At 46.2% G+C, this 19,924-nt stretch overlaps 1 protein-coding gene and 1 long non-coding RNA gene across 11 annotated transcripts in view; one reads left to right on the forward strand and one right to left on the reverse strand.

Annotated features, from left to right (window-relative positions):
- Window positions 1-19,924, forward strand: part of LOC125963408 (uncharacterized) — a 500,580-nt gene that overhangs the window by 417,921 nt on the left and 62,735 nt on the right. The gene's annotated exons all lie outside the window — the stretch shown is intronic.
- The window catches only part of TEP1 (telomerase associated protein 1), a 50,111-nt gene that overhangs the window by 23,166 nt on the left and 7,021 nt on the right, over window positions 1-19,924 (reverse strand). For 9 of the 10 annotated variants that reach the window (XR_007475320.1, XR_007475317.1, XR_007475318.1 and 6 more), the window contains exons 3-23: window positions 19,470-19,649; window positions 19,057-19,191; window positions 18,145-18,306; window positions 17,573-17,734; window positions 17,200-17,274; window positions 15,543-15,667; window positions 15,171-15,328; window positions 11,239-11,348; window positions 10,704-10,794; window positions 10,290-10,476; window positions 7,046-7,214; window positions 6,399-6,557; window positions 5,864-5,941; window positions 4,222-4,352; window positions 3,836-3,895; window positions 2,472-2,630; window positions 1,583-1,759; window positions 1,277-1,397; window positions 601-725; window positions 217-330; window positions 5-122 (exon numbers count right to left, since the gene is read on the reverse strand). Coding sequence is in view for 3 of the 10 variants with exons in the window: in XM_049705470.1 (XP_049561427.1) it covers window positions 5-122; window positions 217-330; window positions 601-725; window positions 1,277-1,397; window positions 1,583-1,759; window positions 2,472-2,630; window positions 3,836-3,895; window positions 4,222-4,352; window positions 5,864-5,941; window positions 6,399-6,557; window positions 7,046-7,214; window positions 10,290-10,476; window positions 10,704-10,794; window positions 11,239-11,348; window positions 15,171-15,328; window positions 15,543-15,667; window positions 17,200-17,274; window positions 17,573-17,734; window positions 18,145-18,306; window positions 19,057-19,191; window positions 19,470-19,649 (2,796 nt within the window). In the remaining 7 variants the exon portion in view is untranslated. Of the gene's footprint in view, window positions 1-4; window positions 123-216; window positions 331-600; window positions 726-1,276; window positions 1,398-1,582; window positions 1,760-2,471; window positions 2,631-3,835; window positions 3,896-4,221; window positions 4,353-5,863; window positions 5,942-6,398; window positions 6,558-7,045; window positions 7,215-10,289; window positions 10,477-10,703; window positions 10,795-11,238; window positions 11,349-15,170; window positions 15,329-15,542; window positions 15,668-17,199; window positions 17,513-17,572; window positions 17,735-18,144; window positions 18,307-19,056; window positions 19,192-19,469; window positions 19,650-19,924 lie in introns of those variants that run through there. The other variant, XR_007475323.1, reaches the window with a different exon arrangement.

The following is a 19,924-nucleotide window of genomic DNA, read 5'->3' on the forward strand; positions in this document are numbered from 1 at the left end:
TGACCTGTAGGTAAAGCTTCTGGATCATATTCCACACGTCCTGCAGAACCAGCTGCCCAAACGTCTCCAGCTCCCCAACATAGGGCCGGCCAGCTGCTACATCACCCCACTTACAGTGGTATCTGCAGGAAAAGCGAGCACAAGCAGGGTCACAGCGGGCTGGGGCCCCCTCACCACCTCACTCCGTGCAGGTGTTCCCTACCTCTCCCAGCTCACCTGCGACAGGTGATCCCTTCCTGTCTGCTCAGGTAGCTCTTCAGTTCTGAGAGCCGATGGGCAGCCTCTTCCGACTCAGAAATAAAGTCAGACTTCCAGGCATCTGGCACAGAGCTGAGCACCAAAGATACCCCAAGAGCGGGGCTGGATTCAGACCCCAGCCTCTCTCCGTCCCCGACCACCAGACCTGGCTGTGGTTCCCTGAAACCCCTCAAGTGGAGATCTCCTGCAAGGCTGCTTTGGTGCTGCAAGGCAAGCCCTCTGGTCCCTGTTCCTCCATTCTAGGTCCCCCTCTTGTACTCTGAATGTTACGGACAGAAGACACGTCCACTGAGCCTGTCTGGCCTTCTTTGGAGACTGAGGCCTGGAGGCAACAGAAGGTACCTGAGGAAGCTAGAATCCCGGAAGTAGATGAGAGGCTGGGCAGAGGGCTGCAGGCGGAGGCCCCGATTCAGGAACTGCATCACCTCCATCTCCGTCACAGAGCGACCTGAAGGGTACTGCTGGGCCTGCAGGGAGAGGCCAGAGAGCAGGCAGGTTCAGTCCTGGTCACACGATCCCCTCCTCTGAGACCTGCCAAGACCCCAGGGCCCCTTCATCTCAGTAACGTTCCTCTCTCCCTCCAGATACAAGCCAGTAAAATACAGCTAATAGCTAACGTTGATGGAATGCCTTTCACACGTGGAGCATTTTTAAAGTAGATTTCTAATTGTTAGAATAACCCTGCACTGTAGACATCACTGTTTCTCTTTAATATATGAAGAAGTTGAGGCTAGATTAAGATAAACCGTTTTCCATAACGCTGCACAATGACAGAAGGGAGATCAGAACCCAGCTCTGTCTGACGGCAAAGCCTAATCAGCCCTACCACTTATCTCTCGCACCCCATGGCCAACCCAGAGGTGTTTCCCAAAGTAATTCCCTCATCTAGGACTTGATCACTCACAGAACCTTCTGCCTGTGTTTCACTTCAGGTCTCAAGGATCTGCCTGTGCAGAGTCCCAGGGTTCTAGACATACTGAGGCTTCTCGCATCCCTGCCCCAACCTTGTCTGCCTTACCCAGAGGAAGTGAGGACGGTCAGGGAGGCTGTAGTTGGGGGGAACATAGCCATAGCGGGAGCCCAGGATGCCCACAAACAGCTGTGAGTTCTCCACCTCCCCTAGGCACACTTCCAGCTGCCTGAAGGATGGTTATAGGGGCGTCGTGTCAGGGAGACGGGGCTCTGGCTCACAACCGATAGCATCCAAAGAGCACCCCGTACCCTTGGCACTCGGCCACCCTGCAGCCCCAGCCCCGCCCAGGTCAGCTCCCCAACTCAAGCCCCTCATCGCCGACCCAGCCCCTCTTCTCTGTGGCCCCCATACCTGTTCCGACGGGTCTCCTCCTCGGTGACGCCCCAGCGCAAGTCGATGGCATGAAGGCTGATGCAGTGGGGGGCCGCTCGGGCCTGCAGTGCTGGCAGCAGGGACCTCAGCAGCAGGTCCCGCTCCCCATGCATGTCCCGGAAAGTGGAGGAAATGAAAAGCCGGACGCTGCGCCATCTGCAGGAAAGCCAGGGATCAGCCCACGGCCCAGCTCCACACACGGGGCTGTGACCTCCCCTCAGCACTGACAAGTCAGATACAGAAGACTGCAGGGTGAGAGTCCAGCAGGCCTCCAGAGAATAACCTGCTTGTAACCTCAACTGCAGAGCCTAGAAATTAAACCCCACCTGGGGACTGCCAGTGCAAGGGGCACAGGTTCAGAGAACTAAGATCCCACGTGGCACGCGGCACGGCCAAAAATAAATAAATAAATAAACCCACTTGCCATTTCTCGGGCACCCCTCCTGTGTCAGCAATAATTATTACGCACCTACACTCTGCCCGTGAAATGCTCATGACAGCACTGTGAGGTAAGCACAAGCACTACCTCCATTGTACTGATCAAGGAACTACAGCTTAAGACATCAAGCAACTAGCCCAAGTTTCAAGCTACTATGTGGCAAAGCCAGGATGGAAAAGCCAGAGCCTGTGCCCCTAAGCCCTCTGCCTGAGCCCTGGTGCCTGCCACGCGCCTCGCATCCTAACCCCTTTCCCTAGTAGAGAAATAGGCATGCTTACCATCTGTGTTAGAGACACCCCTACCTGGGAAAGAGGAAGCATTCCTCAGCGAATAGAACAAGCAGCATCTCTACAGTCAGAATTTCAGTCTCCTGAGTTTCTCTAGGTTTCGACTGAAGCCCCTCCCAATTCACAAAGGCATAAAACTGACCCACGTTGGAAAACAGGAGCCAAGGGGCTTGGAGTATTCTCTTCCAGTGGCCGGAGAGACTGGACCTCTGTCTTCCCTGGGGGCGGTGGAATCTTGAATATTTTGTCCATTTGGCCTACATGTTCTAGAAGGCGGGAGGCCCCACGCTCTGCAATGAACCTGTCATAAAGAGTGACAAAATAAATGAGAGCGAAATAGCAGAGTGAGAATCAGGAAGATCTTCCAAGGGGGCAGGGGACAAAGATATGGCAAGATTAGGTTCACCCAGTTAACTGGAGCTCCTTAAGAAAACCATAAACAGTAAATGTAGACTTGAAATAAGCGAGGCAGCAGAACCACAGGAATGAAAGAACAAAGAAGAAACCCAGTTAGAGCCTCTTCTGCTGTGTGCGTGGTTATCATAGGCTTTCTGTTGGGCCACGGGCAACTGGGCTGAATGAAGGTGTAAAGATTCAGGTTATTCCAGTCTGGGCTTGATCAGCTCGGTACCAGCCATGAAAGCTCCCTGGAGAGGGAGGGAATTGTATGAGGCTTCCTAACAGGAGTAGGGGACAATGGGTGGCATCCAAAGGAAAAGGCAGGGGAAAAAAACAAATAAATGGGAATCCTAGTAGCGGAGAGATTTCTGGATCTGGCATAAATAAATAAAGCTAACATGGAATTTCCTCTGAAACGGAATGGAGCAGAGGCCACAGAGAATGAATAGAAGTGATGTGACCAACTCTTGAGTTGTTCCCTTAAAAGCAAACAGCACAATCTCCCATGTCCCCTTTTCTCCTTTCCTACTAGATGTAATACAAAACTAATGGCTGGAGCTGGAGCAGCCATCATGAACTATGAGGTGGAAGCAGAGTATTTGAGGATGGTAGAGCAACAGATAGAAGATGCCCAGGTCCCTGTAATACTGTGTTGTTGCCATGCTTAGACAGCTGTAAAAGAGAAATAAATTTTTATCTTGCTTTTAAAAAGAAAGTGAGGACTTCCCTGGTGGTGCAGTGGTTAAGAATCTGCCTGCCAATGCAGGGGACATGGGTTCGATCCCTGGTCCAGGAATTCCTGATCCCAATGCTGCGGAGCAACTAAGCCCCTGTGCCACAACTACTGAAGCCCGTGCGCCTAGAGCCCATGCTCCACAACAAGAGAAGCCACCGCAATGAGAAGCCCGCGCACTGCAACGAAGAGTAGCCCCCGCTCGATGCAACTAAAGAAAGCCCACATGCAGCAATGAAGACCCAATGCAGCCAAAAATAAAATAAATAAATTTATTTTTAAAAAAGGAAGTGAACAGAGCAGAGGCCACAGATAATCTCTAAAAGATGTTCTAACAAAGCCTCCAACCTCTCCAGTGTCCATCCTGTACTCACTTCAGTATCCCGTCAGTGCAGCCTGAGAGTGTCACGTCATTGGGATTCAAATCTGTGTATCTGGTAAAGGAAGAGTAGTCACTACCAGTCAGAAACAGTGCCAAGAACACAGAGTCACTGCCCCTAACATCCTAGGATGGACACCCTACCTGTGCACTTTTAATAAGGTTCTGTGCTAGGCTGGGACTGGGGTGGACCATCACGAAGGGGTATGGAGCCAGCCTGAAGACTTCAGAGAAGGTTCTGGCACTTCAAGTGCAACAGAGGTAAGAGACAGAAATGGGGAGGGGTCTGGTGAGTGCGAGTGTCCCACGCTTTAGTAGAGGTAGACAGGAAATATGGATCTCTATCTGCTGGCACTGGGCAAGGAATGTGAGCCCCCTTACAGGTAACCTGTCCTTCTTAGGAGAACACCAACAAAGAGGCACTTGGGATTCACGTGTTGCCAGAAAAGCTGTTTGGCTGCATTTATCAGTTTCTCATTCGTAGTCTGGCCAAAGACGATGACCCTGTCCACCTGTAAGATGAAAAGGGAGGGGCTAAGATGAGGAACAGAGGGATAGTAGAGGTACCAAAGAGCTCAGGACATCAAGAGGTCTCTGAGGACTGGGGAATTAGGAAAACTCTGAGGTGGGGTGAAAACGGCCTTTTCTGAGAGCACCCAGGGTGGGAAAGCCCACTCCACCCTGACTTGAGGGGCATCAAAGTAGAGTTTGGGGTTGGCAAGACATGGAAGCAACCTAAGTGTCCATCAACAGATAAATGGATAAGGAAAATGTGGTATATGGGATTCCCTGGCGGTCCAGTGGTTAGAATACCGTGCTCTCACTGCTGAGGGCCCGGGTTCAATCCCTGGTTGGGAAACTAAGATCCCACAAGCCACATGGTACAGCCAAAAAAAAAAAAAGAGGAAATATGGTGTGTGTATGTGTGTATATATATATATATACAAACACATATATATAATTGTGGTGTATGTATATTTATTTAGTGTGTATACACACACACACACACACACACACACACACACACACACACACACACTGGAATACTACTCAGCCATAAAAAAGAACAAAATTTTTCCATTTGCAGCAACATGGGTGGACTTGGAGGGCATTATGCTGAGTGAAATAAGTCAGACAGAGAAAGACCAATACTGTGTGATGTCAGTTATACGTGAAATCGGAAAAATACAACAAACTAGTGAATAAAACAAAACAGAAGCAGAGTCACAGATACAGAGAACAAACTAGAGGTTACCAGTGGCGGGGGATAATACGGGGTGGGGGGGGTGGAAGGTACAAAGTACTGGGTATAAGATAGCTCAAGGATGTATTGTACAACAGGTGGAATATAATCAATATTTTGTAATAAGTGTACATAGAAAGTAGCCTTTAAAAGTTATATTAAAAATTTTTTAATTTTTAATAAAAATAATAAAATTTTAACATAAAGTGGAGTTTGCGGGGGGGGCAGTGTGTAGCTGGTCATTCAGGCTGACAAGAGCTGACTGTCAAACTTTTAGGAATTCTGTGAGCCAGATGTTAAACATGGACCGTCATTAAATATTAAATTGTATAAGCTTATAATTGAATAAATTATATTAAAGACAAAGGTAATAAATACTAAAAAATCATTACTTCCTAATTATTTTACTACATTTCACTATTATCTACTCTTGACCTTATTTACATTTACTTTACCTCTATTGTGGAAATACTATACAAACTGTGCTGAGCACCTCTGAGTACCTCTTCCCCACTCTGTGTTCACTGACAGCACGTTGGTAGCTTGAAATCAGCCGTGGAAGGAGTAATTACATCATGGAAATTAGAAAATGCTATTAACCAAGACTTATTTTTCCAGATTGCTGGTTGTTAAATATTTACCAGCATGTCACTGACTAGGGGGTTGCAGCCAGCAGGGTATTGTGCATAGCGTGCAAGGAAGCTTTGAGAAATGAGATACATCAGTGTGGAAGAAAATGTTGGGGAGGGGAGGGTTTCTCAGGGACTGGGCAGTACTCACAGGGACCCTTTGGGTAGCCAGGGACAGCAAGTGCTTCCCAAAAGTAGGCAGGGACGATTCACACTTTTCATCCGACTCCTGAAGGAAAGAGACTCGTGTCATGTGGTTGCATGGGAGATGATCATTAAACAACAAATACTATAATCTGCTCAAGAAATCTTCAGAACTGAGGGACTTCCCTGGTGGCGCAGTGGATTAAGATTCTATGCTCCCCATGCAGGGGGCCTGGGTTCCATCCCTGGTCAGGGAACTAGATCTCATGTGCATGCTGCAACTAAGAGTTCACATGCCACAACTAAGGAGCCTGCATGCCACAACTAAGGAGCTGGTGAGCTGCAACTAAGGAGCCCAGGAGCCACAACTAAGGAGCCTGCCTGCCGCAACTAAGACCTGGTGCAACCAAATAAATAAATAAATATTTTTTGAAAAAAAGAAAGAAAGAAATCTTCTAAACTGAGTATAACCGAGCCTTTCCTAGTCAGGCTGTTCCCAGGCCTCTGTCTATTCACATATATTTGCATGGTGGGTGTCTGACCTGGACTTGAGCTTGGAGTTTGGTGGCAGTCTTCAGGATACCTTCCTCTGCCTTAATCACAGCAGTCTTCACAGTGCCACTTCCACACAGCAAGAGATCCACCTGCTCTGTCCATGTCATCATCATTGCAATCAACAGCAGCACATAGTTCAGAGGGGGCTGATTGGACAAGCATCAGGGTAAAATAAGACTCCCCTATTTTAGAATCCACCTTTGCCCACCCAGCTCTAGAGGCCAAACGTCTCCACTGGTTGGGGAAAAGTGGACAAAATCCCCTATTAAGATGGGGCAGCTTCAGCAGTCCCCAGGAAGAGTTGACCAGGTAGGAGGTGGAGAAGGGCCAGGATCCCTGCCCAAATTCAACACTGGGATGTAAGGAGGTGAAAGTGACATATATTTTGGTGACAGAAATTTAGAGAGTATTAAGGACCAGCCAAATGTGAAAGGTTAGTGCTACGATCCACGAACATGCTTGAGACCACATTCTAGGAATTATCCCTAGGAACCAAGGTCTGATACTGGGAAGCAAATGCATGTCATTTATTTTAGTTCTGAGTGTTTGCCTGGGAGAACCAGGTCTGGGAACAGGATGCCTCTCAGGATCTCCAGCATCCTACCAACATCACCCCATCTTTTTATTCTTTTACCCCTTGTGGGTTGCTCTTGGGAAGGATCCTGTCTGCATCAGCATCTGTCAGATAGACCAAGAGGGTGCGGCCTGGCAGCGGGGGCAGGCTGTGTTTGACGGAGAGGTTCACAGCTGTCTCGAGGGCCTGTCGATACTGAGCCAGCATTGCACGGTCATATTTCCACTGTCTGCAGGCAGGAAAGAAACAGACAGGGGCTTCACTGTTTGCCACTTTGAGGCGGATGGGAAGATGAGAACTTGCCACTCAAGTATAAAGTCTTCACCCCCTCCACAGCCCATCTCCAATGTCAGTAGAGAAAACAGGGACAGAGCTTCCCTTGGCCCCCATTCTACAAGACTATCCTGATCCATTCTCATGGCAGGAGACAAGTCATCTGTAGACCCATTCTCTGAAATCGCTTGCCATGCTGACCACATCAGTCCATACTTACTTCATGAGGCAAGATTTAACTGCTACATATTTTTACATTGTAATTTAAAGAACACATGCTAACTTCTTACTCTAAAAAATGGCAATTAAAGGAGAAAGAATCGAACATTCATCCCACCTTCCCAAGACAATCTCTGTTTCAAAGTAACTAAATAGCTTTAGTTCATGAGGGAAGTTCTTTTTAGAGTTCTAGCTAATAAATATGGAAATGATAGAAAACCCCCATTCTGCAACTGCTAATGAAACAACTGATTTGGGCATAGACTATCAAATGGATAAACCATTAACTTTACAGTGGAGAAATCAGGCTACCATAACCTAAAAGCACTGATCAATCATCAACACTACGAGTGGGACCAGTAGGCTTCTGGTGCCTCCTGATGCTGTGTTCTACCAGGAGACAAAAATTCTGGTGGTCTTACTCATTGTGTACAAAGGATCACCTACGAAATAGTCACGTAAGAAAAAAAGTTAAATCTGAATGTATTCAAGCTTTTAGAGTTAATGCCCAGGGTACATGAAATAGAGAAACAAGTGAGATGACACTGGAGAAGTAGACAAATCTAGAATATGGGATCTTCTGTGGGGCCCCCGAACCTGATTTCCACAGCAAGTCAATGGCGTGAAAACAATTAAAAGATTTTAAGAGATTTAAGTAAATCTGGGACTTCCCTGGTGGCACAGTAGTTAAGAATCCGTCTGCCAATGCAGGGGACACAGGTTCGAGCCCTGGTCCGGGAAGCTCCCACATGCCACGGAGCAACTAAACCCGTAAGCCACAACTACTGAGCCTGCGCTCTGGAGCCCACGAGCCACAACTACTGAAGCCCGCGTGCCTAGAGCCCATGCTCCGCAACAAGAGAAGCCACTGCAATGAGAAGCCCACGCACTGCAACGAAGAGTAGCCCCCGCTTGCCGCAACTAGAGAAAGCCTGTGCGTGGCAACAAAGACCCAATGCAGCCAAAAATAAAATTAATTAATTAATTAAAAAGAGATTTAAGTAAATCTTAATAACTACATGTAATGTGTGTGTGCGTTGTTTGGATCCTGATTTGAATAAACCTGTGAAATGATACTTTTGAGACAACTGGGAAATTTGAATATAGACTAGGTAATAAATGATAATACCAAGGAATTATTTTCAGTTCTGTTAGCTATATTAATGACATTCTGATTATATAAGAAAACGTCTGTTTTAAGAGACACGTGAAATATGGAGGGGTGAAATAAGATGTATCATATTATTTGGCATTTGTTTTTTTTAAAACATCTTCAAAGGGGCACTTCCCTGGTGGCGCAGTGGTTGGGAGTCTGCCTGCCAGTGCAGGGGACATGGGTTCGAGCCCTGGTCCGGGAAGATCCCACATGCCGCGGAGCAATTAAGCCCATGTGCCACAGTGTGCCACAACTACTGAGCGTATGCTCTACAGCCCGCGTGCCACAGCTGCTGAAGCCCGTGTGCCTAGGGCCCGTGCTCTGCAGCAGGAGAGGCCACCGCAATGAGAAGCCCGCACACCGCAACAGAGTAGCCCCCACTCGCTGCAACTAGAGAAAGCCCGTGTGCAGCAACAAAGACACAATGCAGCCAAAAATAAATTAATTAATTAATTTTTAAAAATCTTCATAAAAAAAAGAAAAGAAGGGAAGAGAGGGATCAGGAAAGGAAGACTGACAAAATCTAGATTTTCACTGAAAGTGGCTAACAGTTTCATGGGAGTCCATTGTATTATTCTCATTACTTTTGTACACGTTTAAATTTTTTCAGTTTTTTTAATCTAGAGAATCCAGCAGTCTCTACCAGTGCTATCCAGTAGAAATAAATTACAATTAATGAAATGAAATGAAATTGAAATTACACATGTAATGTAAGATTTTCTAGCAGCCACATTTAAAAAAGTAAAAAGAAACAGGACACATTAATATTACATTTAATGTAGCCTTATATATGTATATTTTTTCACCTCAACACGTAATTAATACAAAAATTACAAATGAGATATTTTACATCCTTTTTCACACTGCCCCGAAATCTAGCACATCTCAGTTCCCATTAGCCACATTTCAAGAGCTCAACAGCCACCTGTGGCTAGTGGCTACCAAACTGGCCAGCAAAGACATCCTGTTTGGACTGCATCCTCAGCTTAATTCTTTAACGGCCCCATGTTCTGCCACTGATTCACTGATTCAGGTGAGTCCTGGCCACTGAGTCCTACTAGAAGGTTAAATGAGCCCTGCATTTGTCTTGAATGAAAACGAATAAAGATACTGTGGATGCATCTAAAAGGACAGAGTGCTGGGACTTCACCAAGCTTACAGAACAGGTTTTATGCCTGACTTTGAGTCTGCTTGATGATACCTATCTTTCCATGTGTCAAAAGGAAAAGGAAAGTGAATGGGTCAGAAAATACACAGAGGAGAGAAACAAAAAGAAAAACAAACAGATATCACAGAGAAGAAAAAGAAAGAAAATGTGAACCAGAGCATAAGCAGAGAGGCACTATCATGTACTAATAGGAAGGGAAATGCTACACAGGCTAAAGGAGTCCACAGAAACCAATAAGGCAATCACAGATAATTGAGTGGAGGCCCAAACACAGATTTTGTTTCATGATCTCTCTACAGGACAATGTTAAAGACAAGGTTTGCTGTGCGAGAGAAGACTGGAAACAGGCAAGTCTCAGCCATTGGGATGACTGACAAGCATGTCATTGCAGAATAAAAGCTGGGCTTCCCAGATGACTCCCAGGCCCTTTCAGGGTGCCTCTTGTTGCCCACCCTTTGCTCCCAGATAGCACACACTCACACACACACCTGGCCTTGTGTATTTTCAGCTTCTTCCGCTTGAGCTGCTCATATATCACGGGGATCATCATTGCTGCCCGAAGCTCCCGACGACTTGGTTTGTAAAACTGCCAGGAATAGGCACACTTCTTGCCATATCTTGTGTTTTTAATTATTATCCGCTTTATCAGTTTTGTGTTGGAAGGAAGTGGCAACTCTGGGTGGCGACAGGTAAGTATCTGAGTCAGGCAGCTTCTGTTCCCTCATCTTGTCTTCCCATCATTGCCTGTCGTGAGTCCTGATCCTTTGGGCTGGCCAGTGTCTGACCTCTGCCCACCCCATACCCTGAGACTGGAAGGCAAGAGGCTGAAAATACCAGTGCTGCTGTCTCATCTATTCTCAGGCATGAGAGACAAACAGGAGTTGGAAGAAGAGAGATAATACCTTTCTTTTCGAGTTGAGCCTCAAAGTCATTGATGGAATCATGAGCATTAAGGAATCTGAATGGAAACTGCCGACTGTTGATCACTGACTTCTGCAAAGCAAGAGAGGGGTCATGAGCAGAGGACCAGGAAGCATGGGGAGCATCAGAGGCTCCAGGGACCCGGAAGATGAGATAACCACTCTATTAGATCTGTGGGAAGGTGAGGAAGACCAGAATGGATATTAGATAAAGGTGGAGAAGAATAAAGAAAGATGTCACGTGAGAATACGAGGAAAGGAGAGGAAGTAACAGAAGGTTCCCTGTTTCTTTTATATCAGACTCCCTCTGAAGTTAGTTAAATCACAGAAATGATCTCAGAAAATAAAAAGGAAAGTTATTATCCTCTATACTCTAAGGGATGATGAACCCCCAAACCTGTCTCCCTCAACCTATCTGAAGCTCCATATCTGTTTACAGCCCATATGGAAATAGCTTGGTGGCTATGACCTTCCCCAGCCACTAGGAGAAGGCTGGCTCCCTGCCCTTCACACGTACAGCATGCTGGAGTCTCTGGAGCACAAGGTTGTGGTGGCGGGTGCTGATTCCAACCCGCAGCAGGTTGCGCAGATTCCGAAGCATGGCCATGAAGGGAAGCTTCCCACTGTCTACGGAAGGTAGGACATAGGGTGAGAAAAGCAAACAAAGGATGAGTGAGAGAGGTCAGAGACCAGAGCCATGCAGAATGTTCAGGTTGGAGCAAATGAGGTACGAACATATGATCTATCCTACCCAAAATGTTTTAAAGGTCTGGAAAGATGACAACTGGGTTGCCTGAGCTTGGAGCAAAACCTAATCAACACTGTTTATGGGATTAGCTATTTCAATAAACAACTGAGGGTATCACTTTGCCTGCTGGCTCCAGCCCTGAGATTGGGCTCAACAGGCAAAATACATTCTCTAATCCACAGTAATGATTTCCAAAGTTTTTAGATGGCTAAAGAGAAATTTCCTAGTGTAATCTTATAAATTATATACATGTAGTACAATCATTAGTTAATATTTCAAGGCAGGATATACATTTAAAGTAAAGGTTCACCATTAACTGTGAGTGTAAATTGATATTTCAAATAGTCTTCTTGATAATTCTTAAGTTTTTTGGTCAATGTCTTGTATGAGCTGATTAAATAGTCATCATTTTTTACTTAAAGATAGGTGAGGGCTTCCCTGGTGAAGCAGTGGCTAAGAATCTACCTGCCAACGCAGGGGACACAGGTTTGAGCCCTGGTCCGGGAAGATCCCACATGCCGCAGAGCAACTAAGCCCGTGTGTCGCAACTACTGAGCCTGTGCTCTAGAGCCTACGAGCCACAACTACTGAAGCCCATGCACCTAGAGCCCGTGCTCCGCAACAAGAGAAGCCACCGCAATGAGAAGCTGCGCATCGCAACGAAGGGTAGCCCCCGCTCACTGCAACTAGAGAAAGCCCACATGCAGCAACGAAGACCCAATGCAGCCAAAATAAATATAAGTAAAATAAATAAATAAAATAAATTTTAAAATTTTTTAAATAAATTAAAAAAATAAAGATAGGTGAAAAAGGGACTTCCCTGGCGGTTCAGTGGTTAAGACTCTGCACTTCCACTGCTGGGGGCACGGGTTCAATCCCTGGTCAGGGAACTAACATCCTGCATGCCACACGGTATGGCCAAAAAAGTTTTTTTAATTAAAAAAAAATTAAAAGAAAAATAAAATAAAGATAGGTGAGAAAGATTTGCCCTGAAGCAGAATTTCACTTCTGTCACTTTCTTATTGTTCACTTGTCCCTGTGATATTAGTATTACCTTCAAGTCATAGTTTCTTTTTTTTTTAAAATTATTTATTTATTTCTGGCTGCCTCGGGTCTTCATTGCTGCATGTGGGCTTTCTCTAGTTGCAGCGAGCAGGCGGGGGCTGCTCTTCGTTGCGGTGCACAGGCTTCTCATTGCAGTGGCTTCTCTTGTTGCAGAGCAGGGGTTCTAGGCATGTGGACTTCTGTAGTTGTGGCACGCAGGCTCAGTAGTTGTGGCTCACGGGCTCTAGAGCGCAGGCTCAGTAGTTGTGGCGCACAGGCTTAGCTGCTCTGCGGCATGTGGGATCTTCCCAGACTAGGGACCGTACCTGTGTCCCCTGCATTGGCAGGCAGATTCTTATCCACTGTGCACCAGGGAAGTCCCAAGTCATAGTTTCTTAATAATCTTTTTAAGGCTTATGTCAATTTTAGAGGGTTAGTTTGGTTAATACTGAATAATAATTCTAAATCCATTTACAATTCAGAGATAAGCTGCAACAAGTCTCATTATGCAGAAACCAAAAAAGAGTGAGGGGGCCCCATCAATGCCCTTGTGTTGTGGAACGCCTCCTCTTCCTCAAGAAGCCTCAACTATCATACATGACACATAACCATGTAACATGAACTAAGTGACTACAGGGGTTCAATCTGTATAGTAAACATTGGAAACATGCTTTCTTTTAAATAAAGGTCAACATAAATAGGAGGTGTGATATTTTTCCTGGCTAACACCCAGAGATGCGTTCAGACTACATTACAGACCAGGCCTGTTAGTCCCCACCCACATCCCAGGCACTAGCCCTACCATCAGCAGCTTTCATTGGGAAGGTGGTGGTACCTTCTTTAACGTGATGTAAGTCTCATTTGAATTATAGCTAGAAAGCTTTAAGCCTGCTGGAAGTCCTGGGGTTCTCCAATCATAATACTTCTGATTTACAGACTGTGTAGAACAATTATGTTGTATACGCAATGTAAATGATGTGTGACAACTCATGAACTATTGCATCCTCTGTCAACTCATTAGTTTTGCTCAAATGTTGCTACGTATGAAAGATTTTCTAGATCACTTTGATAAGAAGTTAAGTTCAATATCATATTTATTGATATGATACTAGAGGAATAAATGAATATTCATCCTACAGATTGAGAAATTCACTGATTTCATTCCAAATAATTCATTAATGAGTTGTTAATGAGCCTCTGGTTTCCAAAGAGGGATCTGTATATCTAATTATATTTTATCTTATATTTTATAGTTATATTTATTTATTAATTTTCATATCTATATTTATATAATTATGTTATATAGTTCCTAAAGTACATAATTGATTAGTACATGTATAAAAAATTTTTAATATATAAATACATATATTCTGGTGTATCCCAAAAATTGTTTCTGCAATAAATGATCCAGTGGTCTGGAGACCACTGGTTTAGATTATGGGCATTGGTCTCAACCAAGATAAATAGCAGTTTTAATTTTCAGAGGCAGAGGGAGGAAAGGGGAGATGATGCATACTAGAACCACCAACACATCCTGACTGCCATCCAGCCTCCTTTATCCTACTCTACCCAAAGTTGTATCAACATTGCAGAATAAGTTGTCAAGCATGTGTGTGTGTGTGTGTGTGTGTGTGTGTGTGTGTGTGTGCGTGTGTGTGTTTTAATTCCCAGGTGATTCTGATACATACAGCACTAGTGACAACCCCAAAGTGGGAGGAACGATAAGCAGTTAAGCTTTTTGGGCTGCCCTGAGTACCACCTATAAATGGCAGCTTACAGAGCAATAAAAGCCAACTTGGGCTTCTGAAGCTCCAAAATACGAAGTCCACAAAACTCAAGCAGTCAAAAGGGCTACAATCAGGTATTTTTCAACAGAAAGAGGTTGACTTCAAAGATGAAAGAGGACATAAAAGAAGAAATGGAACAGGAAGATCCTTCTATAGTTAAAAATAAACTAGCAAAAAAAACAGACAGAAAGAGAAGACTGAAAGGAACTTGGTCTTCCCCATTTGAATTCTTTTTATCAGTGTGGGCAAATTACCTAAAACATCCATGTCCTAAAAAATGGGTTTTGGGGGCTTCCCTGGTGACGCAGTGGTTGAGAGTCTGCCTGCCGATGCAGGGGACACAGGTTCGTGCCCCGGTCCGGGAAGATCCCACATGCCGCAGAGCGGCTGGGCCCGTGAGCCATGGCCGCTGAGCCTGCGCGTCCGGAGCCTGTGCTCCGCAACGGGAGAGGCCACAACAGTGAGAGGCCCGCGTACCGAAAAAAAAAAAAAAAAAAAAGGGTTTTGGTGGAGATTCCAGTATGCCACGTACTAGTCCTACCTTGTTTGGATGAGTTACACAGATATTGACACAAGTGAAATCAGATAGAAGGTACTGCTTTTGTCATGTGTTGATAAAGGCTTGTGTATCACCTAACCACGTCTGGAATTATGACCTACCTATGATGCCAGTGCTATTCAAAGCAGGTGCCACTGTTCACTTTGGTGTGGTCAGTGGCAGACCTGATAAATGCAATCATTTTCAGTGATGGAACTGCCAAGTAAGAGAATAACTGCACCATGCCATGGAAAGCTTCTAGTCAGGGTCCAAAACATAGAGGCATGAATGAGGAAGAGAGGAAAGAGGTGTGACGGTCAAGGTTACTTTACCGATGAGTTCCTCCCAGACGGAAGCTTTGTTCCCCCACAAGCTCAGCTCTCGCTCCCAGGTCTCTGGCTTAGCAAGCTTCATCCGCTTCCCGGCTCTGCTAGAATCCCAGGGCCCCGGGAGGCGACTTCGAGAAAAGGCCTGTAGGTTGGAGGGGTATCTGGAACAGAGGAGGAAAAACTTAGGATTTCAAAGCCAGCTGAAAATAACTGAGAAAAGGAATGGTGAGTCAGTCAAAGCTAGTGAGTCACATTTAAGGCCAGGTCTGCCCAAACTAATGTTGCTGGGGTCCAACTACAGGGATTGGGGCCATGGGTGTTGAAGAATCAGGCCATTACCCGGATGGAGCGTGTGCTCAGGGTACATCTTCTCACCTGCAGCCCAGGAGGGCCTGGACAAGCTGTGCAGGCTCATGGATGTGCAGTCTCTGTACCAACTTCTTCAGGGTGAAACTTGGCTCATTCTTTTTCTCTGACACTGCACTGCAGGTTGCCTCAAACTGTGGAAATATCCACAAGCCCCACAGGGGTCATTCAATCTATGACCATGGTCACTTTCTTCAGAAAACAAAAACCAAGACTATCCTATAACTACGGTAATTTCTTTCCCCAAAGTAGATTTGGGCAAAGAATAGGAATAGAGGGTAAAACTCTCCAACAGCAAGAGCTTCTGTGATGAACATAACAGAGTAGGTCTATGGAGTCACCATGTTTCATTTACACAAGGTTGAACTATCAATGGTTAACATGGGATGACTGGGTGGTGACAAGCAAGATGGGGCTTGAATAAACAGAAAACACCTTGTTCTTAGAGGGAGGAAGAGGGAAAAGCAGCTCTTATTTAAATCACTGAGACCTGGGGGCTTCCCTGGTGACACAGTGGTTAAGAATCCGCCTGCCAATGCAGGGTACGCGGGTTCAAGCCCTGGTCCGGGAAGATCCCACATGCCGCAGAGCAACGATGCCCGTGCGCCACAACTACTGAGCCTGTGTTCTAGAGCCCATGAGCCACAACTACTGAGCCCGCGCACTGCAACTACTGAAGCCCACATGCCTAGAGCCCGTGCTCCGCAACAAGAGAAGCCACTGCAATGAGAAGCCCGCGTACCGCAACAAAGAGTAGCCCCCGCTCTCCGCAACTAGAGAAAGGCCGCACGCAGCAACGAAGACCCAACGCAGACAAAAATAAATAAATAAATTTTAAAATAAATAAATCGCTGAGACCTGGAGTGTGTAAATGGAGGCATCAGCACAATGTAGGCTGTGAGGAGTTAAAAAATGAAAGAAGCTGGCTTTCAGAATCTTCTGTTAGAACAGCTAACTTTGGGTTGTATTAATAGGATGAAGAGAAAAGACCAATGGACCAACTGAGGATGTATTTTCTTGTAATACTAATATATTTTCCTAAAAATCTATTTTAATGATGATGATGATGAAATCATCACTTACTCAGTGCCAGGTATTGTTAGAAATACTTTAAATACAGTAACTGATTTAATCCTCACAAAAACCCAATGAAGAAGGTACTGCTATTATCCCCATTTTATATGTGAGTAAAATGAGGCAAGAGGGAGTAAGCCATTCAGCCTAGGTTCACAGAGCCAGCAACTAGTGGGGGGGCAGGTGGGGAGATTCAAACCCAGATGGTCTGAATCCAGCTTCTATGCTCTTAACGGCGAAGACCAGTGTCTTGTTATTAAAGTAAAAGAAAAAAACTTTTTTTGTTTGGCTTGTTTTTAAAACTTCCTATGGAAGGTGGATATTTCATAATGTTTTAAACTCACTTATCCAGCTGGATGTGCCATCTGTCAGTAAAGAACGACACCAAGGAGAGCGAAATGGAAATAAAAGGAGCCTTTCCCGGGGCTCTCAAAACCCCATAATCGCAGCTGAGAATTATCCAGGTAGGACATTGGCACGTGCCTACCATACCCACTAGTAGTATTTCTGGACCAAATGGAATTCCATTTCTAAACATTAGTTGAGAAAAGACCGTACGTGTATGTTCAGAACCCCAGAACAAGGCACTCACCATCCTCTGTTCATCTTGAAGAGGCCGAATGAACTTTGGCAAGTATTTCTGTGTCTCAGAAAATGTATGCTCCTTCTGTAGGGACAGGACAAGCCATTTCAAAAGGGGAAGTGGAGGCTGTCCCTAGAGAGACCCATTCCAATAGCCCTGAAGGCCCATCTCTACCACAAAGGAAACTGGCTGGGAAAAAGGCAGCCCCTGCCCTCTGCCCTCTGAGCTCTACCCAGCTCCTCTGCATTTCTCTGACTCCTTCTGTCCTGGTGGTAGAAACATGTCAGCTGTTTAAGGAGGTCAGCATGTTCCCTCATCCCTCTCACTTTCCGGGGGAAAAGGGCCTAGGCTGTGAATGACCAGGGTAGAGGCAGGGACTGACTGGAGGGCGGGGTGGCCGGCGGGGGCGCCTCTTGGCCCGGTGCTTCCGAGGGTTATACTTAGCCAGCTGGTACTCATCAAACTGGGCAAATTTGTCCGTCATCGCAGCACGCAGGCAGGCAGGCAGGGGCACCAGCCTGTCCTCCTCTTCTCCAGTCAGGAGCTGTCAGAGAGACGAGAAACCCTCAGGAGCGAGACCCTCCAAAACAGAATGAGAGCACTCCATGGGGTTAAGTGACAGCACAGGATAGGAAGTCCCCAGCCCCAGCTCTACAATGACAATTTCTGTGGTCCTGGACCTGAGGGCAGACTTCTCAGATTCTTATTCTCTTCACTGGAAACACGAGGTCCGGAATAACACCAAGTTTCCTCAAACTCAGTCCAGCCCTTCTCAATCATATTCTCCCTGTTGGGCAACCCAGCCTGGTACCAGGAGAAGCTGTCCTGTCTGGGCACCGGGGTTGAGGACAGCTGAGGGCAGGCCAATGTGTCTGAGAATTTTCTCCACAGATGCAGTGAGCAAAGGAGAGGGAACCAAGTGAGGGTCAAAAGTCAGGGAACTGAATGCCATACCTGGTAGAACCTGGCTACCTGGATCCAATCAGAAGGCAGCTGGACAATGGCACAGAAATATCGTCGCAGGTAGGGGCGGCAGACTGGCAAGGAGGCAGCAATGGCCAAGACTTTGTTGGCCACATCCCGGACATTCAGCTGCCGCCTGGCGTACAGAGATGCCTAGGGCACAGGGTAGGGAGCGCTGGCCTCTCAGCCACTTCTGCACAGCACCATGCCCTAATTTGCTTATCTAATCTGCCTGCATAAAACCTTTCCTGAGCCCTCCATATTGTCTGTAAATATAAAATCCAAGCCTCTTGGCTTGGCATTCTATATCTTCCATGATCTAGCCCTTATTCACCAGTCTTCTCCTAAGTCTACTTATCCCAATTTAAGGGCCTTTAACCTTGTCCTTTTCCCGCTTTGGAAGACCTCCCACCATCCATGTCTATCAAAAACTTACCCAGGGTTCAAATTGCTGATTTATCCTGCCATCTTCCCAAGCTTCATAGGAAACATTTTCCCTCTCTTTTCTGCTTCTGAAACATTCACTATCTGCTACTCCATTTGCATTTATATAATATTTGGGATCGTTTTTGCTTCGCTAATAATACCATTAATAATACCATTCCCTAAGAGCCCGGTCCAAGTTTCGTTTTATCTGTTGGTATAACCCTCAAGGCCTAGCATTGTGTACTTAGCCTGTGTACCTACTAAATAAACAAACCCTAGGATACTTTCTCAATCCTATCTTCCCCCACTCCTCAGAGAACCCTAGGGACTGGGCCTCACCCAGAGATCCTACTACCTTCCTAAGTAAAGTTCCTTCAGCCCCTAGTATAAAGCCTCTCACCGTCCCCCTCACACACCATAACCAAATTCCCTTCCTCCGAACTTCCCACTCCCATCCCCTCTTTCATGTCACAATACCTTGAGTATAAATTCAGGCTCCAAGGGGGCAAGTTCACTACAGACTTGGAGGAGGAACGCCTGGGTAGAGGAAGCTGCATCATTTGTGTTTACGTCTGACACCAGAGTAGAACAGAGGAAGCTCATTAGAACCATCTGGGAATTGGGAAAGAGAGGGAAGAAAGGAGAAGAGACGTAATAAGGACCAACTTAAGCATCCACTCAGGCCAACTTCCAAAGACAGAGAGAATGAACCCAGATTCAGGAAGATGTCTGTCCGGCTGAGAGGTCAGAAAAGGGGATCAGGAAGTAAGAAACCAGAGTTCCTTCCCCTTCTCTCTGTGGAGGGGATCAGCCTTTGGTGCCCGCTCTACCCAACTTCCCTAGGCCCCCCCACTCCGCCATCAACCTCTCCCCAGCTCTGGAACTTTTACCTTCTTTTCCTGAAGGGCCTGGTCAGCAGGCTCAGGACGGGACTCAGAGTCCCCAGGGGTGAGCTTCAGGGTCAGCTCCTCCACTTTCTCCGCCTCTCCCAAGCTTAGACTATAAAAAGGCATTTGAGCCTCTGCCCATTCCTTGTCTTCTGGCTTTTTCTCTCCAGAAGACCATCGACCCTGGGGATAGTGACAGCTATGAATCCCAGCACTCACCCACAGCCCCTCATACAAGACAGAGATCTGAAAGCAGCATCCAGGGCTAGGAAGAGTCCACATCTACCTTCTAGCACCTAAACTCTTCTCCCCTCACCCCCCAGCATGGATCTGTCCAGTCTGACAAGAGTGATCTCTCAGTATCACACACACGCCCTTTCCCAGATCAACATTCTGAGCCTTTGCTCAGATGCTTCCTGATCTTCCGGCTTCTTTCATCTCCTTACGGATGTCACAGC

Source organism: Orcinus orca, chromosome 2 (genome assembly GCF_937001465.1).
Source record: "Orcinus orca chromosome 2, mOrcOrc1.1, whole genome shotgun sequence".
In the NCBI taxonomy this organism is placed as follows: domain Eukaryota; kingdom Metazoa; phylum Chordata; class Mammalia; order Artiodactyla; family Delphinidae; genus Orcinus; species Orcinus orca.